Source organism: Phascolarctos cinereus, unplaced genomic scaffold, assembly GCF_003287225.1.
Source record: "Phascolarctos cinereus isolate Bilbo 61053 unplaced genomic scaffold, phaCin_HiC Scaffold_3;HRSCAF=262, whole genome shotgun sequence".
NCBI classification, from domain to species: domain Eukaryota; kingdom Metazoa; phylum Chordata; class Mammalia; order Diprotodontia; family Phascolarctidae; genus Phascolarctos; species Phascolarctos cinereus.
In genome coordinates, this window is record NW_027555736.1 from 105,805,577 (window position 1) to 105,822,808 (window position 17,232).

At 36.1% G+C, this 17,232-nt stretch overlaps 1 protein-coding gene across 1 annotated transcript in view; it reads left to right on the forward strand.

Annotated features, from left to right (window-relative positions):
• LOC110209593 (cilia- and flagella-associated protein 43-like) overlaps positions 1 to 17,232 on the forward strand; it is a 180,952-nt gene that overhangs the window by 18,823 nt on the left and 144,897 nt on the right. Inside the window, exon 6 of the mRNA XM_078151617.1 lies at positions 11,123 to 11,279. Within this exon, the coding sequence (XP_078007743.1) occupies positions 11,123 to 11,279 (157 nt within the window). The remainder of the gene's footprint in view (positions 1 to 11,122; positions 11,280 to 17,232) is intronic.

The following is a 17,232-nucleotide window of genomic DNA, read 5'->3' on the forward strand; positions in this document are numbered from 1 at the left end:
TTGTATTCTTATAAACTCAGTTCTCTATATATTTGAGAAATGAGGCCTTTATCAAAGACACTTGCTGTGAAGATTGTTTTCTAGCTTTCTGCTTTCCTTCTAATTTTGGTTGTATTGGTTTTGTTTGTGCAAAAGCTTTTAAATTTAATATAATCAAAATGATCTATTTTACATTTCATAATGCTGTCTTTCTTTTGTTTGGTCACGAATGTGTAATTCACTTAACTTCTCCTTTAAGAATTCAGATCCTAGGGGCAGCTAGGTGGCTCAGTGGATAGAGCTCTGGCCTTGCAGTCAGGAGGACCTGAGTTCAAACCCAGCCTCAGACACTTGACACTTACTAGCTGTGTGACCCTGGGCAAGTCACTTAACCCCATTGCCTAGCCAAAAAAAAAAAAAAGAAGAAGAAGAATTCAGATGCTATACTACTTGATGCATGTCAGTTTCATATTGATATTACTTCATTGTAATGGTACCTTTTAGCAATATGTGGTTTCCTTCCTTATCTCTTTAATTAGGTCTGTTTTTTCTTTTGCTTTGTCTGAGATCAGGATTGCTTCCTCTTTTTTTTTTAACTTCAGCTGAAGTATAATAGATTGTGTTCTAGCCCCTTACCTTCACTCTGTGTGTGTCTCTCTGCTTCAAGTGTGTTTCTTGTAAACATATTGTAGGATTCTAGTTTTTGATCCACTCTGTTTTCTGCTTCCATTTTATGGGAGAGCTCATCCCATTCATATTCACAGTTATGATTACTAACTATGTATTTCCCTCCATCCTATTTTTCCTCCTATTTATCCTCTCTGTCCTTCCACCCTTTCCATCCTCACCAGTATTTTGCTTCTGTTTACTAGCTCCCTTGATCTGTCCTCCCTTCTGCCAGTTTCTACCTACCCCCACCTCCCTTTAATTAATCTCTTCCCCTCCTACTTCCCTGTCCGGTAAGCTAGATTTCTATATTCAACTGATTGTATATATTATTCCCTCTTTGAGCCAATACTAATGAGATTAAGGTTCAAGTGATACCTATTGCCCACCCTCCCATCTTCCCCTTACTGTAATAGGTTTTTCGTGCCTCTTCATCTGAAATAATTTATCCCATTCTACCTCTCCCTTCCTTCTGCACCCAATGTGCTGTGCTGAGAGGTATGGTTGGGATGGCTGGCGCTGCTTAACTGAGGTGCTGAACTGAGGGTCCTAGTGGTGATGTCTGTTGTGTGCTGAGGCCAGTGGGGTGTTTCTGCATTTTCCTGGGGCTACACTGAAGCATGTAACTGTCTGCCCATTGAAGGTTGCTTATTTGTCCAGGGCTACACTGAAATGTGCAGTGGTTTTTGGAGCTGGAGTCTGTCTGTTCCCCTGGCTATGCTGAGGCATGTGGGGAGTCCTGGTGTTGGGGTTTGCCTGCTCCAGCACACTGGAGCTCAGGATCTCCCATTAGTTTGCTGAGGTGGGGCTTGCTGCTGGCTTACTGGGCCACTTCCTGTCCTGGACTGTGCTCCTGTTTGCCTGAGTAAGACAGACCTTTGTCAATCTTCCAAGTTTCTTGGGCTAAAAGATTATTTCACCCTGTCTTTTTGCTGGTTCTGCTGTTCTGGGATTTGTTTGATGGTGCTATTTTATGGTTGTTTGGAGAATATTGGAGAGTTAACGGTGATTTACTTCTTGCTCTGTCATCTGGCTCCCCCAGATAGGACAAATTTTGAAGGACAAAGAGATCAGGAAAGGTCCAAGGTACTGGGCTCTTCCCAGGAAGAAGTTTTGGGAAGGTTGTCCAATAGAATGTCCACATTGAGAATTCAGGGTAGAATTATAAGAGAGAAACTGTTTCTTAGAGAAACTCCTACAAAAAAGAAGAGTATAGCAGAATGGATTAGAAAGCAGAATCAAATATATTGTTTGTCAGAAATATACTGAAAATCAAAGATTCATAGAATTAACAATAGACAAAATTTATTATGCATGTAATTTTTTAATTATACATTATTGTACATTATATAGCAATTTATTATTAGCTGAACTAAAAAAGGCTTGAGTAGCAATTATGATTTCAGAAAAACAACAGCAAAAATAGACACAATAAAACAGATAAATAGAGAAGCTTATCCTTGCTTGTTATTATACTGATATGTTTATAATTATACTTTTATATTAATTATATTTAAAGACTCTCTAGAGATGAACAAACATAATGTGTAATATATGCATACCAAATGGCGTAATATCTAAATACATGAAAGAAAAGCCAATTGAATTGTAGTGAGACTTCAATGTACTTCTTTCAGAACCAGACAAATCTAACAAAAAGGCAAACAAGAAAGTAGTTAATGACTTGAATAGAACTTTAAAAAAAAAAAAAGAAAGATGATAGACCTCTGGTGATTGTTGAATGAAAATGCAAAAGAATATATATAATTCTCAGTTATATATAGTCTTTTTCAAAAATTAACCATGTATGGTGGCACAGCGGATAGAGCTCCAACCTTGGAGTCAGGAGGACCTGAATTCAAATCTGGCCTCAGACACTTGACACTTACTAGCTGTTTGACCCTGGGCAAGGCACTTGACCCCGATTGCCTCATCAAAAAAAAAAAAAGCAAAAAAATTAACCATGTATAAGGACATAAAACCTCCCAAATGAATGTAGAAAAGCAGAAATATTAAACTTATCTTTTACTGATCAAATATAATAAAAACTACATTCAATAAAATGACTTGAAGAAAGGATTAAAAATAGACCAAATGACTAAATCCTAAATAATTGGTAGGTTAAAGAATAAATCATGGAATCAATAGTACTCAGGAACAGGGAGTGATAGTCCTGTGTGCTGTGCCCTTGTTGGGTTATGGAATATTGTGTTCTTTTTTGGGTGCAGTATTTTAAGGAGGAAATTGATAAACCAGGGAATGTTCACAGAGAGAGCAGCATGGTGAAAGCCCTTGAGGTCATGTCATAAGAAGACTGGTTGAAAGAACTAGGAATGTTTAACCTAGAGAAGACTTACTCAGGGGGCATCCTAGCTGTCTTCATGTAAACTGAAGGATTGTTATGCAGGGGTTGGTTTTGATTTGTTTTGCATGGGTCCAGAAGGTATAACGAAAAGCAGAGTTAGAAGTTTCACAGAAACAATGAAGTTTAATGCAAGGAAAAAATTTGTAACAATTAGAGCTATCACAAGGTGCTTCTTCAATGTGTATAATAATCTCTAATCATTAAAAATAGTATTTTTGGCCTGTGGGATCATGCTTTCTCATTTTTAATTATATTAATTTGAATTTGCTCTTTTTATTAGACTTGTTAATTATTCATCAGTGTTATTAATCTTAAAAACAGCTCTGATTTGTCATTTCAGTTTGTTTACTTAATTTCAATTGTATCAGTCTCTTTTCTGATTCTTTTCTTGATTATTTTTTGTTTTCAATTTGTTTGTTGATATATTTGTTTCTTGCTATTCCGAGTTTTGAAAGTGAATCTTTTTCTTTCTTTTTCTTACAGATATGAGTTATTTAGCTACAAATCTACTAGTGTCAGCATAGAGTATTAGTTTGGTTGCATCTTGTACATTTTGACCTTTATTCATTTTATAATTTTTGCTTTGACTCAGTTGTTAGTTAAGAAGTCATTTTTTAGGCTCCATGTAGGAGCCCAAAATGATCTAGAATGTAGCATATACAATTTCTGGTTTTCTAAATTTACCTATTTCATATGATTAGTTTTTATATAGGTTGCATGTATGTTGGAAAAGACTATACCCTGTTTTTCCATTGAGTTTCCTCTATATTTTTATTAGACTATTTTGTTAATATTCTGTTTTGGTTCCATAATTTCTTTATTATTTGTCTTTTTAAAAATTATGTTATGATAGTTGGTTATTAAAATCTCCTGCTATTATTTATCTTTTGTCTATTTTATCTTGGGAAAGTATAACTTTTTTCTTTTTAAATTTTACTGATGATTTATTAGATACATATTTAAAATTTATATGCTTTTATTTTTAACAGAGCCTAATATAATGCTCTTGTTTATCTCTTCTGGTTCAAATTTAGTTTTGTTTGCCATTTTCAGTGTTACTATGACTTTTCTTGATTTGGTGCTAGTGTGGTAAGTTAAATTTTTAGTCTCTTTATGCCTTTCTTTGTGAAATGTTTCCTCTAAACTACTATTTATTAAGTTCTTATTTTTTTAAATCCACTTTGTATCTCTTTTTTTCAAAGTTTAGTCCATTTACAATGATCACTATGGTACTTAAGGTTTTCTGGCCTTCGTTATTCTCTCAGAATGGAATAAACACTTCATTATTCTTATTACTTGAATTGCTAACCCAAACTTAAAACAATATTCAACAATCTTGTGTCTTTTATTAAGAGCTATATAGATTTCTTTAATTTGCAGATAGTAGTTTTGCATAGGATTATTCTGTTGTTGTTTTTGAGTTGTTTCAGTCTTGTCCGATTCTTTGTGAGCCTATTTTGGGATTTTCTAGGCAAGAATACTGGAGTGGTTTGGGATTTCCTTTTCCAGCTCATTTGACAGATGAAGAAACTGGGGCAAACAGGATTAAGTGAGTTGCATAGGGCAACAGCTAGTGTCTAAGGCCAGATTTGAACTCATGAACATGAGTCTTCCTGATTCCAAGCACAGTGTTCTATCCACTGTACCACCTAACTGCCTACTGGGATTATTCTACTATTCTACTATTCTGTTTTTTTCCCCCATTCATCTTTCACATCCTTGCTTTTGATTTAGGGAAACATTTTGTGTTATATATATATATATATATATATATATATATATATATATATATGTATGCGTGTATATGTACACATATATATAAAAACCAAGAGGAGGCTCACATTTCATCAAGCGGTTTGATTTGGGATGTGTGAATTATTTTCATTAAATGTCTTTTTTGATTGGAGTATTACCTTATGCTCAGAATTCCTTAAGAGCATGTTTCTTTTCTTTAGTTTTTTAAAGTCTGAAAGCATTTCTAATAACTATTTCTTGCTTTCGTACAACATATGGATTTTTGCTGATTTCATGGCTTATGCATTTGAATTTTGTATGTGTTATATTGCAGTTTCTCAGATCATTCTTTTCCTTCCTTTATCTTCTGTAATTCTGATTTATTTTCTTTGTCATGTAATTTCTGTATTTTTTTCTGGCGCCTTGTAGTATTTTTTTCCCTTGTAGTTGTAATTTAACTATAAAGTGTTTGAGTATTGAATCTTGAGCTATTTCTTATAGAATTCTCAGGATTCTTTTTATTTCTATATTTTCACTTTTTTGGGCAATTGTTCAATTTTTTTCATTTGATGATTTTCTGGAATTTTCTGGAATAAATTATTTGGATTATTTTATTTTTATAAAATTTTCTAAAATTTCTGGGATGTCAGCAATCCTGAGATTACTACATTTGGACCTATCATTTAGGTCTATCTTTTGAATCAGTATGTTTTCCAATTTTTTACATATTTCAATGATATTATAAGTTTGTTTTTCCAGTTGAGCAGTATTGTATGCAAATACGCTTTGCACTGTAGTAATGTCTATTGTTGTCTGATTCTCTTGTGTTTTTTGTGTTTTCTGCTGGTCGTTTTAAAATTATTTCTTCTTTATCTTTTTTTAGCATCTGTTATTTATATCACTTAATCTCTTCCAATGATTTTTTCTACTTCTTATAAGGGCTTCTTTTTTTTTTTAGTTTTCTTACCGATGTTCATTCTTTCATAATTTTTTCAAATGTGTCATTTATCCATCTATTTGAAGATGTTTCTAGGAATATTTGTGTTATTCCTTTTCTTATCTACATAGCTTCTGGTATTTTAGCTATTTAAATTACCACAAAGTTGTTGAGGTTTTAACACTTTGTTCATTTCCTGTTTTGGTTGATTTTTGTGCTCTTGCATGTTGTAAAAGTTATCTTTGATATTTTCCATTTTTCATTTTCTTGTGGTTCAATCTCAGAGAGTGAATTTATTATTATATTTTATTATTATATTCATCATATTATTATTTAGTTATAATCATTATAATTAATTATTATATTATTATATTTAATTATATTAAATTATTATAGTTAATATTTTCATTTTTTCTTTTAATTAATTAATTAATTTTTAGTTTTCAACATTCACTTCCACAAGATTTTGAGTTCCAAATTTTCTCCCCATCTCTCCCCTCCTCCCACCCCAAGATGGTGTGTATTCTGAATACCCCTTCCCCCTGGTCTGCCCTCTCTTCTATCACTGCCCCCCCTTCTCTTATCCACTTCCCCTTCTATTTTCCTGCAGGGCAGGATAGATTTCCATACCCCATTGCCTGTATATCTTATTTCCCAGTTGCATGTAAAAAACAATGTTTAACATTTGTTTTTAAAACTTTGGATTCCAAATTCTCTCCCTTCCTCCCACCCCACCCACCCTCACTGAGGCAAGCAACTTGATACAGGTTCTATAGGTGTAGTTATGCAAAACACTTCCATAATAGCTATCTTGTGAAGAACTAACTATATTTTCTTTCATCCTATTCCACTTCCCATTTACTCTATTCTCACCTTTGACCCTGTCCCTCCTCAAAAGTGTTTGCTTCCGATTACTCCCTCCCCCAATCTGCCCTTCCTTCTATCATCTCCCGCTCTCTTATCCTCTTCCCTCCTATTTTCCTGTAGGGTAAGATAGATTTCTATACCCAATTGAGTGTATATGTTATTCCCTCCTTAAGCCAAATCTGATGGGAGTAAGATTCATTCATTCCCTCTCCCCTCCCTATCTTCCACTCCACAGTAAAAGCTTTTTCTTCCCTCTTTTATGTGAGATAATTTACTGCATTCTACCTCTCCCTTTCTCCTTCTCGCAGTACAATCATCTCTCACCTCTTAATTTTATTTTTTAGGTATCATCCCTTCATATTCAACTCATCCTTTGCCCTCTGTCTATATATAGTCCCTCCAACTACCCTAATACTAAAAAGGATCTCATGTGTTACAAATATCATCTTTCCATGTAGGAATGTAAACAGTTCAGTTTTAATAAGTTCCTTATGATTTCCCTTTTCTGTTTACCTTTTTGTGCTTTTCTTGAGTCTTGTATTTGAAAGTCAGATTTACTATTTAGCTCTATTTTTCACCAAGAATGCTTGAAAGTCCTCTATTTCACTGAATGTCAATTTTTTCCCCTGAAGGATTATACTCAGTTTTGCTAGGTAGGTGATTCTTGGTTTTAATCCTAGCTCCTTTGACCTTGGAATATCATAGTCCAAGCCCTCCCATCCCTTAATGTAGAAGCTGCTAAATCTTGTGTTATCCTGTTTGAGTTTCCACAATACTTGAATTGTTTCTTTCTGGCTGCTTGCAGTATTTTCTTCTTGACCTGGGAACTCTGGAATTTGGCTGCAATATTCCTAGGAATTTTCCTTTGAGGATCTTTTTCAGGAGGTGATCAGTGGATTCTTTTAATTTCTATATTACCCTCTGGTTCTAGAATATCAGGGCAGTTTTCCCTGATAAAGTCTTGAAAGATGATATCAAGGCTCTCTTTTTTGAACAGAGCTTTCAGGTAGTCCAATAATTTAAAAATTATTTCTCCTAGATCTATTTTCCAGGTCAGTTGTTTTTCCATTGAGATGCTTCACATTGTCTTCTATTTTTTCATTCTTCTGGTTTTGTTTTATAATTTCTTGATTTCTCAAAGAGTCATTAGCTTCCATTTGCTCCATTCTAATTTTTAAGGAATTGTTTTCTTCAGTGAGCTTTTGGACTTCCTTTTCTATTTGGCCAATTCTGCTTTTTTAAGGTATTCTTCTCATTGGCTTTTTGGGCTTCTTTTGCCATTTAGATTGGTCTATTTTTTAAGGTTTTATTTTCTTCAGTATTTTTTTGGGTCTCCTTTAGCAAGCTGTTGACTCTTTTTCATGATTTTCTTGAATCACTCTCATTTCTCTTCCTAGTTTTTCCTCTACTTCTCTTACTTGCTTCTCAAAATCCTTTATGAGCTCTTCCATGGCCTTGGACTGATTCATATTTTTCTTGGAGGCTTTGGATGTAGGAGCTTTGGCTTCATTGTCTTCTTCTGGTTGTATATTTTGATCTTCTTTGTCACCAAAGTGAGATAATATAGTCTGACTCTTTTTGCACTGCTTGCTCATGATCCTGGCCAATTACTTGAGTTTTAAACTCTTTGTTAAGGTAGAAAAAATATGTTTCCAGTGTGGAGAATGTATTGTCCCGAGCTTTAGGGGTTTTGGGCGGCTGTTTTCAGAAATATTTCTAGGGAGCTGCAAATTTTCAGTTCTTCCAAGATGCTGTGATCAAGGGTGAGGTGTTTACTCCTTTCCTGGCCTGTGCTCTGGTCTATGAGTGAACATAAGCACTCTTTTCTGCGTTGGAACTATGAAGAAGATTCCCTCTCTACCATGGCCACAAGTTCTGCCACCCCAGCCCTCCTCCTTGCCCCAGGACTGCCACCCAGGACTGCAACTCAGATCCAAGCACGGGCAAAGCAAAAGAATCCTGCCTCAGCACCGGCAAAGAAATCCCTGCAATTCCCCTCTGATCAGCCTCTTGATCTCCCCTCCATCTGTGGCCTGAGAGCTCCAGAAGCAGCTGTGGGGCTGTGCCAGGACTGGGGCCAGACTGAGCTCCTCTCTCAGACCTTTCCTACTGACCTTCTAAGTTGTTGTTGGCATTTGTGGGTTGAGAAGTCTGGAAACCACCATAGCTCCCCTTGATTCAGTACCATGAGGCCTGCTCTAGGTTTGCTGAGGCCTAGTCTTTGCTTGCTTGGCCCACACTCAACTGCACTCCTCTCCCAGCCCAGCACAACAGACCTTTCCAATCAACCATTCAGTTTGTCTTGGGCTGTAAATTTGTTTCACTCCATCTTTTTGTGGGTTCTGTTGCTCTGGAATTTGTTTAGATAAATTTTTTACAGGTATTTGGAGGGGTTTGGGGGAGAGGACAAATAAGTCACTGCTTTTACTCCACCATCTTGGCTGTGCCCTACTATTTCTCACTTTTTGTGAGGTGTATGAGGAATGTGGCTTCTTTTTGATCCTCTCAGCCGTTTGTGACTAGAAAGCCTTTTCTATTCAATATTTACTAAACATTTTTGACCCATTAGAATATAGCATTAATGTCAAAATTAAATTATTATTTTGTTCTTAGTGAAATTTTAAAATAATGGTATTGTAAGAAAGATCTGACTTTGTCCAATCCTGTACCAGTTTAGGTTTGATACTGGGAACAGAATGAAACATTCATAGAAGATCTGACAACTAACAAAATGAGATTTACTTAGGCATAATAGAGGAATAGTCAAGAGTCAGTTAAACTTATTAAGTGACTTCTATGTACCAGGCATTGAGCTAGGGATCAGATATGAAAAAAAAAAGATAGCCCTTACCCTCAAAGACCTTGCAGTCTAATGGGAGGAAGAAAAATACATAAACATGGGAGAGAGGGAGGTACTTGAGTGGAAAAGTGAGAGAAGTCCTAGAGTAGTGCAGTCAGATGCAAAATGAGATGTCCCCCTTTCTATCAGAAGGGCAAAATGTAGTGACGAAGTGGAGTACCAAGGCTGATGGCATCTTGCAGGATGATGAGAGAAGGATATTTAATAACTATATTCAGCAAGGACCTTGAATAGATTCGGCTTACTGTAGCTCTCCTGCTTCTGTGGTGCCCTTGCTGGTCTTCCTCTAGTCAATGAGGAGCAATAGTATTATATTCAGAAGACTAAGAGCTGATGGCAATTAAGTCTCAAGGACAGTTTCAACACCTTTTAAGGAAAAGAACTAACCCAGCTTACAAAGTAAGGGTGTTCTGGCAGAAATTCCTCCTCTATCAATTATCATAGTATCACATGAAAGGTCAAGTAACATTCTTAGTCTTATATCTAAAAGGTTAATATAATTAGATTCATATAATTTTAAAACCAAAAGAGACCTTAGAGATAATTAGTTCTAACCTCATTTTTACAGATTAAGACATTTGGGATTAGAGAGACAGGTGAAATGATTTGTCCAAGATCATACAGGTAGCTAGTGGCAGAGTTAGGACTGGAATACACAAGTTAGTGTACTGTCTACTTTGTCGTGTTATTATCACCCAGTATCTCTCTGTGACAAAGGAAAGAATTCTTCTCTCATATGCTGTAGGACTAAAGGCAGCTAGTGCATTTATATAATGCTGGGCCCCAAAATATGTTGTTGATATTCCACATCCATGAGTCTTTTTCTAAGTACATGACCACAGGATCTGTACATGCTCCTTTGACAGTTTTTTATGGGATCAAAATCATGTAGGTTACCACCATTAACCAGATTATAGAGGTAATTAGCATCATTTTAACTATTCTCTGTTTGAATTTAGCATAACACAACTTCAGCCTAGAATTTAGTAGGATTTTCTCTCCACAACAACACATAGGACAAATGGCTATGAAAATAAAAGAAGATAAAAAGAAATAATTTGCTCAAAAGTAATCACTACAGCTTGAGAATTTTCTTAGATTTAAAGGTACATTTGAATTGAAAAGAGTCAGCAAACAAGGACTTCTTGAGTATTTTCATAAGCAGATACTTATTTTCTCTTAGCATAATGAAGCTAGGGATCAGAGAATTAGAAATGATTAAGTGAGATTCAGGATAGGCCAAATGAAAAGAGTTTGAGGGCAGGAAAGACTAATGATTTTTGAAATGTTGTAAATTGAAACATAACTAGGGTGAGGTGACAAAGCACTAAAATTTAGAAGGCATTAGCAACTTTTCGTGGACATGCTTACTCTCTTACTCCAAGCAGTATTACCCCAGATGAATGCCTTTCTGCCTGTTCCCACCCTAGACAACACTTATGATAATGTGTTCCCTTCCTCCAGTGGCTGCATCTCTGCACCCTGATATTTCCTGTTCCCCCTCTCTCTCCAGTAGTGGTCAGTTCTTCATCAGTGTAGAAAGTTCATGAAATCCTATTTTTCTTAGCAACCATTACCCAGATGAGGTTCCCACCTTGGTTCCTTAACCACCTCTACTTTTTTATGTGCAAAAATTCTTAGGTATGAATTTATTTTCAAACCTCTAATATATTTGGTAGTTTTTGACAGAAATTTTAAAAATGTTTTATTTAAGCCTAAAGATGATTTGCATCCCTTGGTTCATCCTACTGTACACTGTTGGAACCCAACAAATGAACTATATGTTGGCTGTGAAGAGGGTCATATTCTATTGATAAATGCAGAAAGCCTACTTGTTACTGTCCTGTCTCGGTTTGCTGAAGTACCAAAAGGTAAGAAACTGCTGTGCTAAGCCTTTTCAGATATGCATATTAAAAGGTCATTCTTGCAGCAGCTAGGTGGTGCAGTGAATAGAGCACCAGCCCTGGATTCAGGAGGACCTGAGTTCAAATCCGGCCTCAGACACATAACACTTACTAGCTATGTGACCCTGGGCAAGTCACTTAACCCCATTGCCTAGCCAAAAAAACCCAAACCAAAAAAAAAAAAGGTCATTCTTAGTATGCTTAAAGATAGTAATTTTATTCCGTATTTTCTCCTTCCTTGTAGTCATTTCTGACCTATCCTCCTTTAAACTCTGTATCAAGCTAATCACAGTATCCTATTGAATCTTCCTTCAAAATATTTCTTATAGCTGACTTTTTTTCTCAATTTCCATTGTCATCACCCTAGTCTAGGCCGCAATAATATCATACTTGTGTTTCTGCAGTAGTCTTCTATTTAGACTCCCTAAACATTATCTCCAGTATGTTCTATGTACTGTTGTCAGACTACTCTTCCTTTGGTGTTACTTTCATCATATCATTATTTAAAAAAACAAAACAAAAGTGTAAAGCTCTGTTAAGTGTAAGCTCCTCTCTGTGGCTTTCAACACCCTTCATAATTTACATTCTATCTGCTCTGCTTTTTCATCTAATTTTATTTTCCAGAATTCCCAGATATGACTGCTTCTTTCTATCAAGTCAGTGTCCTTGTTTTTCAGTTGTTTCAGTCATGTCCAACTGACTCTTCATGACCCCATTTGGGGTTTTCTTGGCAAAGATACTGGAGTGGTTTACCATTTCCTTCTCCAGCTCATTTTACAGATGAGGAAACTGAGGCAAACAGGGTTAAGTGACTTGCCCAGGGTCACACAACTAAGAAGTGTCAGAATCCAGATTTGGGCTCAGGAAGATGAATCTGCCTGACTGCAGGTCTGGCACTCTATCCACTGCATCTCTTAGCTGTCCATAATGTCCTGATCATCTTATGACCACATTATGCTTATTGTTACATCTGTGCCTTTGCTCATGTTATTGCTTGTGCTTTTCTTTTGTAAATTCTTCCTGGGGCAGGTAGGTGGTGCAGTGGATAGAGCACTGGCCTTGGAGTCAGGAGGACCTGAGTTCAAGTCTGACCTCAAACACAGTACGCTCACTAGCTGTGTGACCTTGGGCAAGTCACTTAACCCTGATTACCTCACACACACACACGCACACACACACACACACACACACACACACACACACAAAGGCAAAAAGTAAATTCTTACAGACCCAATTCTACCTCCTCCATCAACCTTTCTTTGAGTAGTCTAGTCCTTTTTGAACTTCAACTCCTTTGAACTCCCACTTGAGGGTAAAGTATGAACCACACAATTTGGCGTTGATTTACCATCCTGGATTGTTCATTAATTATTTCATTTGTGTTGGTATTTTTGTGTGTATTACATTGTAAACGGTTTTAGGGAGGAGCTCTTCATTTGTATCCCTCACAGCTTCTGGAATGTTATTTATGGAGTGAAGTATTTTTATTGAAATTTGAACTATTGCTTTCATATTTTTTGGTATTTTATATGTATAAAACAGTAGCTCATATTTGTACAGTAATTTACAAAGTATTAAATATTTCAATAAATCAGCCAATCATTCACCAAGCAAATTTGTCAAATAGGTATTATGTGCCAGGTGCTGTGCTAGGTGCTAGGGATGAAAAAAAAATGAAGTAGTCTCTACTCTGAACAAGCTAACTTACATTCCATAGGGAGGAGACAACATATACACATAGCTGTATATATAAAGTATATACAAAATAATTACAAGGCAATTTTTTTTGTGGAGTGGTACCAGTAGCTGGAGGGATCAGGAAAGGTTTCATGTAAAAGATGGCACTTGAAGGGAAATCAAGATTCTGAGAGACAGGATTAAGATAAGAAGAGTATTTTTCAGGCATGGAAGACAACCTTATAAATGCAAAGAAACTATATACTGACAAGTGTGAGGAATAGCAAGAAGGCCAATCTGGCTAAACTGAAGAGTGCATGAAGAGGAATAATATATGTGATTAGAAAAGTAGGTTGGGGCCAGGTTGTGAACGGGTTGAAATACCAAACAGAGGAGCTTAAATTGTAGGAGTCAGCCACTGGAGTTTATTCATTATGGCATGACAAGGTCAAATATTTGCTTTAGAAAAACCAAATCAGCAGCTTTTGAAGTTGGACTAGAGAGGTAAAACACTCGAAGCAAGATGACCAGTTGAGAAGCTATTCCAGTAGCCTAGCTGAGAGGTGATGAGGGCTTGAAATACTGTGGTGACTGCGTGTTTAAAGAGAAGGTAATGGATGGGAAGGAAATTGTAGAGGTAGAAACAATAAAATTTGGCAACTGATTGGCTATTTGGGAGAGTGAGGAATTGAAGCTAAGATTGGGATTTAGAACCTGAGGGACTGGAATAATGATGGTACTCTGATTAGAAGTGGCTTTTTTTGGGGGGGGAGGTAATAAAATCTGTTTTGGACATGTTGAACTTAAGAAACCTATTGGAAATTCAGTTTAAAATATCCAATAGGCATTCGGAGATGTGAGAATGGAGCTCAGTAGAGTGAATAGAGTATGCTGTGTGTATCTGGATGGATATAAGTCATCTTATGTGATATGTGTGTGTGTGTGTGTGTGTGTGTGTGTGTGTGTGTGTGTGTGTATAATTAAAGCTATGGGAGCTGGTGAGATCAAGTGAGAGAGTGTAGAGAGAGAAGGGTACCCAGCACAGAGTCCCTTAGTTAGGAAGCTTGACATGGATAATGATCCAGCAAAGGAATTTGAGGGGTGGTCAGACAAGTTGGAAAACCAAGGGAGAACATTGTAATGAAAACCCAGAAAAGTGTGAATATCTAGGAGGAGAGCATGGTAAACTGTATCAGATTCTGCAGAGGACTGGAGGATGAGGATTAAGAATAATCCATCAGATTTGGTGAGTAAGAGGCAAGGTAAGAAGCATTAAACATGTACTGTGTGCCAGGCACTATGCTAAGTGCTGGGGAGACACATACAAACAAAAACAAAGACAATCCTTGCCCTTAAGGAGCTTACATTCTAATAGGGGAAATAGCTATGTATATAGAGAATAAATGTAGAGAGAATAAAAACAAACCAAAAGCAGTTAAATACAGGGTGGTTTCAGAAGAAGGACATTAGTTAGTTGAAGGGATCAGGAAAAACTTCATCTAGAAGGCAATACTTGAGCTTCATCTTAAAGTAAGAGAGAAAATCTATGAGGTGAAGCTGAGGAATGAGAACATTGCAGTCATAGGACATGTCCATTTCAAAGGCACCAAGACCGTCCTGTAAGAAAGCAGAGAGAAAGCCAGTTTGACTTGATTGCAAAGTGTGGGAGGGTGAGTTATATACACTGAGGGTGAAAAGATAGAGTGGGGCCAGATTTTGAGGCCATAAACAATTTATATTATCCTAGAGACAATAGGAGGCACTGGATTTTATTGATCAGGGGAGTGATCTGGTTCATCTGCAGTTAGAGAAAATCATCACATGCTCTAAAGGATGAGCAAGAGGAAGTACCACCCAAGCTGAACTATGTACAATGTTCTCCTAGTTCTGTTCACTTCACTTTGCATCAGTTCATGTAAGTCTTTCCAGGTTTCTCTGGAGCACTCCATCATTTCTTATAAGCACAATAGTATTTTGTCACAATCGTATACCACAACTTGTTCAGTTATTTTCCACTTGATAGGTATTTTCTCAATTTCCAATTCTTTGCCACCACAAAAAGAGCTACTATAAATATTTTTGTATATACAGGTCCTTCTCCTTTTCCTTTTCCTTTTTTGAGATAGAGACCTACTGGTGCTATTGCTGGGTCAAAGGATATGCACAATTTTATAACCCTTTGGTTATAGCTCCAAATTGTTCTCCAGAATGGTTGGATCAGTTCACAAGTCCACTGACAATGAACTAGTGTCCCAATTTTCCTACGTTTCCTCCAACATTTGTTATTTTACTTTTCTGTCATATTAGCCAATCTGATAGGTGTGAGGTTGTACCACAGAGTTGTTTTAATTTGCATTTCTTTAATCAGTAGTGATTTAGAGCATTTTTTCACATGACTATAGATAACTTTGATTTCTTCATCTGAAAACTGCTTGTTCATATTCATATCCTTTGACCATTTATATCAATTGAGGAATGACTTGTATTCTTATAAATTTGACTCAATTTCCTACATATTTGAGAAATGAGCCATTTATCAGAGAACCTTGCTGTAAAAAATTTCTCCATAGTTTTCTTCTTTCCTTCTAATCTTGGCTGCATTGGTTTTGTTTGTGCAAAATCTTTTTTAATTTAATATAATCAAAATCAACCTTTACATCACATGATACTCTCTTATCTGGTCATAAATTCTTTCCTTACCTATTGATTTGACAGGTAAACTATTTAATGCTCTCATAATTTGTTTATAGTATTACTCTTTATGCCTAAATCATGTACCCATTTTAACCTTATTTTGGCATACAGTGTGAGATGTTGGTCTATACCAGGGTTGGGGAACCTGCGGCCTTGAGACTACACATGGCCTTATAGATCCTTAAATGCAGGCTTTGGACTGAATCCATGGATGGATTTGTGGAAATCCATGGAAAAAAAGATTTTTTCTATAAAATTCGGATTCAGTCAAAAGGCTACACTTAAGGATCTAAAAGGCCACAGGTTCTCCACCCCTAGTCTCTACCTTGTTTCTGCCAAATTGCTTTCCACTTTTCTTAGCAGTTTTTGTTCAGGTGAGTTCATCTCCTCAAAGCTTGGATCTTTGGGTTTAACAAACATTAGATTATTATTGTCTTTTACCTAATCGATTCCAATGATCCACAACTCTATTTCTTAGCCCGTACTGGATTGTTTTGATGATTACCCATTTTGTAATACAGTTTGAGATCTGGTACTGCTAGACCACCTTCCTTCACATTTTTTTTTCATTGGCTCCCTTGATATTCTTCACCTTTTGTTCTTCCAAATGAATTTTGTTATTTTTTCTAGCTCTATAAGATAATTTTTGGTAGTTTGATTGGTATGGCACTGAATAAATACATTAATTTAGGCAGAATTGTTATTTTTATTATATCGTCTCTGCCTCCCCATAAGCAATTAATATTTTTGCAGTTGCTTGGATATGGCTTTATTTGTGTGGAAGGTGTTTTATGATTGTGTTCATAGAGTTCCTGGGTTTGTCTTGGTAGGTAGACTCCAAAATATTTTGTATACAAAAATATACTTGTTGGAAAAAATGTATTATATTCTTAACTACAAAAGATACATGAGGAGTTTATCCTATGAATATAGCTGGTCTCACTTAAATCAAAGAAATCTCCCTGTTGGAGTAGACAAGGAGGAGATCTTTCCTGGGGTACTGGAATCCTCCACCTTTAGTAGCTAAGTTTTTTGTTCTAATAAGTGAGAATGACATTGAAGTTCACAGCTTTTCCTTCACTTACAACTTTCACTTACAACAAAATAGCTGAAGACAATGTGCCCTGGTGTTCATATGGTAGGAGTGTGTGTCTTTGTCTACTTTTCCTACAGGTTTCAAACTGACTTCCAGAATGGCTGTAACAATCTACAGCTCTGCTAACATTACACAAATGGACTTGTCCTCCTGTATCCCTACAATAACTCTTTTTTCCTTTTTAAAAATCTGTGCCGATTTCATTATTGATAAGTGGAAACTCAGAGTTATTTTCATTTGTATTTCTCTTATTATTAAGTGATTTGAAACATTCTTTTACTTATTGAAAAGAAGTAAGGATCAAAGGAACCTAGAAGGACTATATCTCAAAATATATATACCACAAATCTTCATCAAAGACATTTGGTACTAGTTAAAGAATAGAGAAGTCAATTAGTGGAATCAATTATATATAAAAACATACAAAAGCAAATAATCATAGTAGCCTAGTGT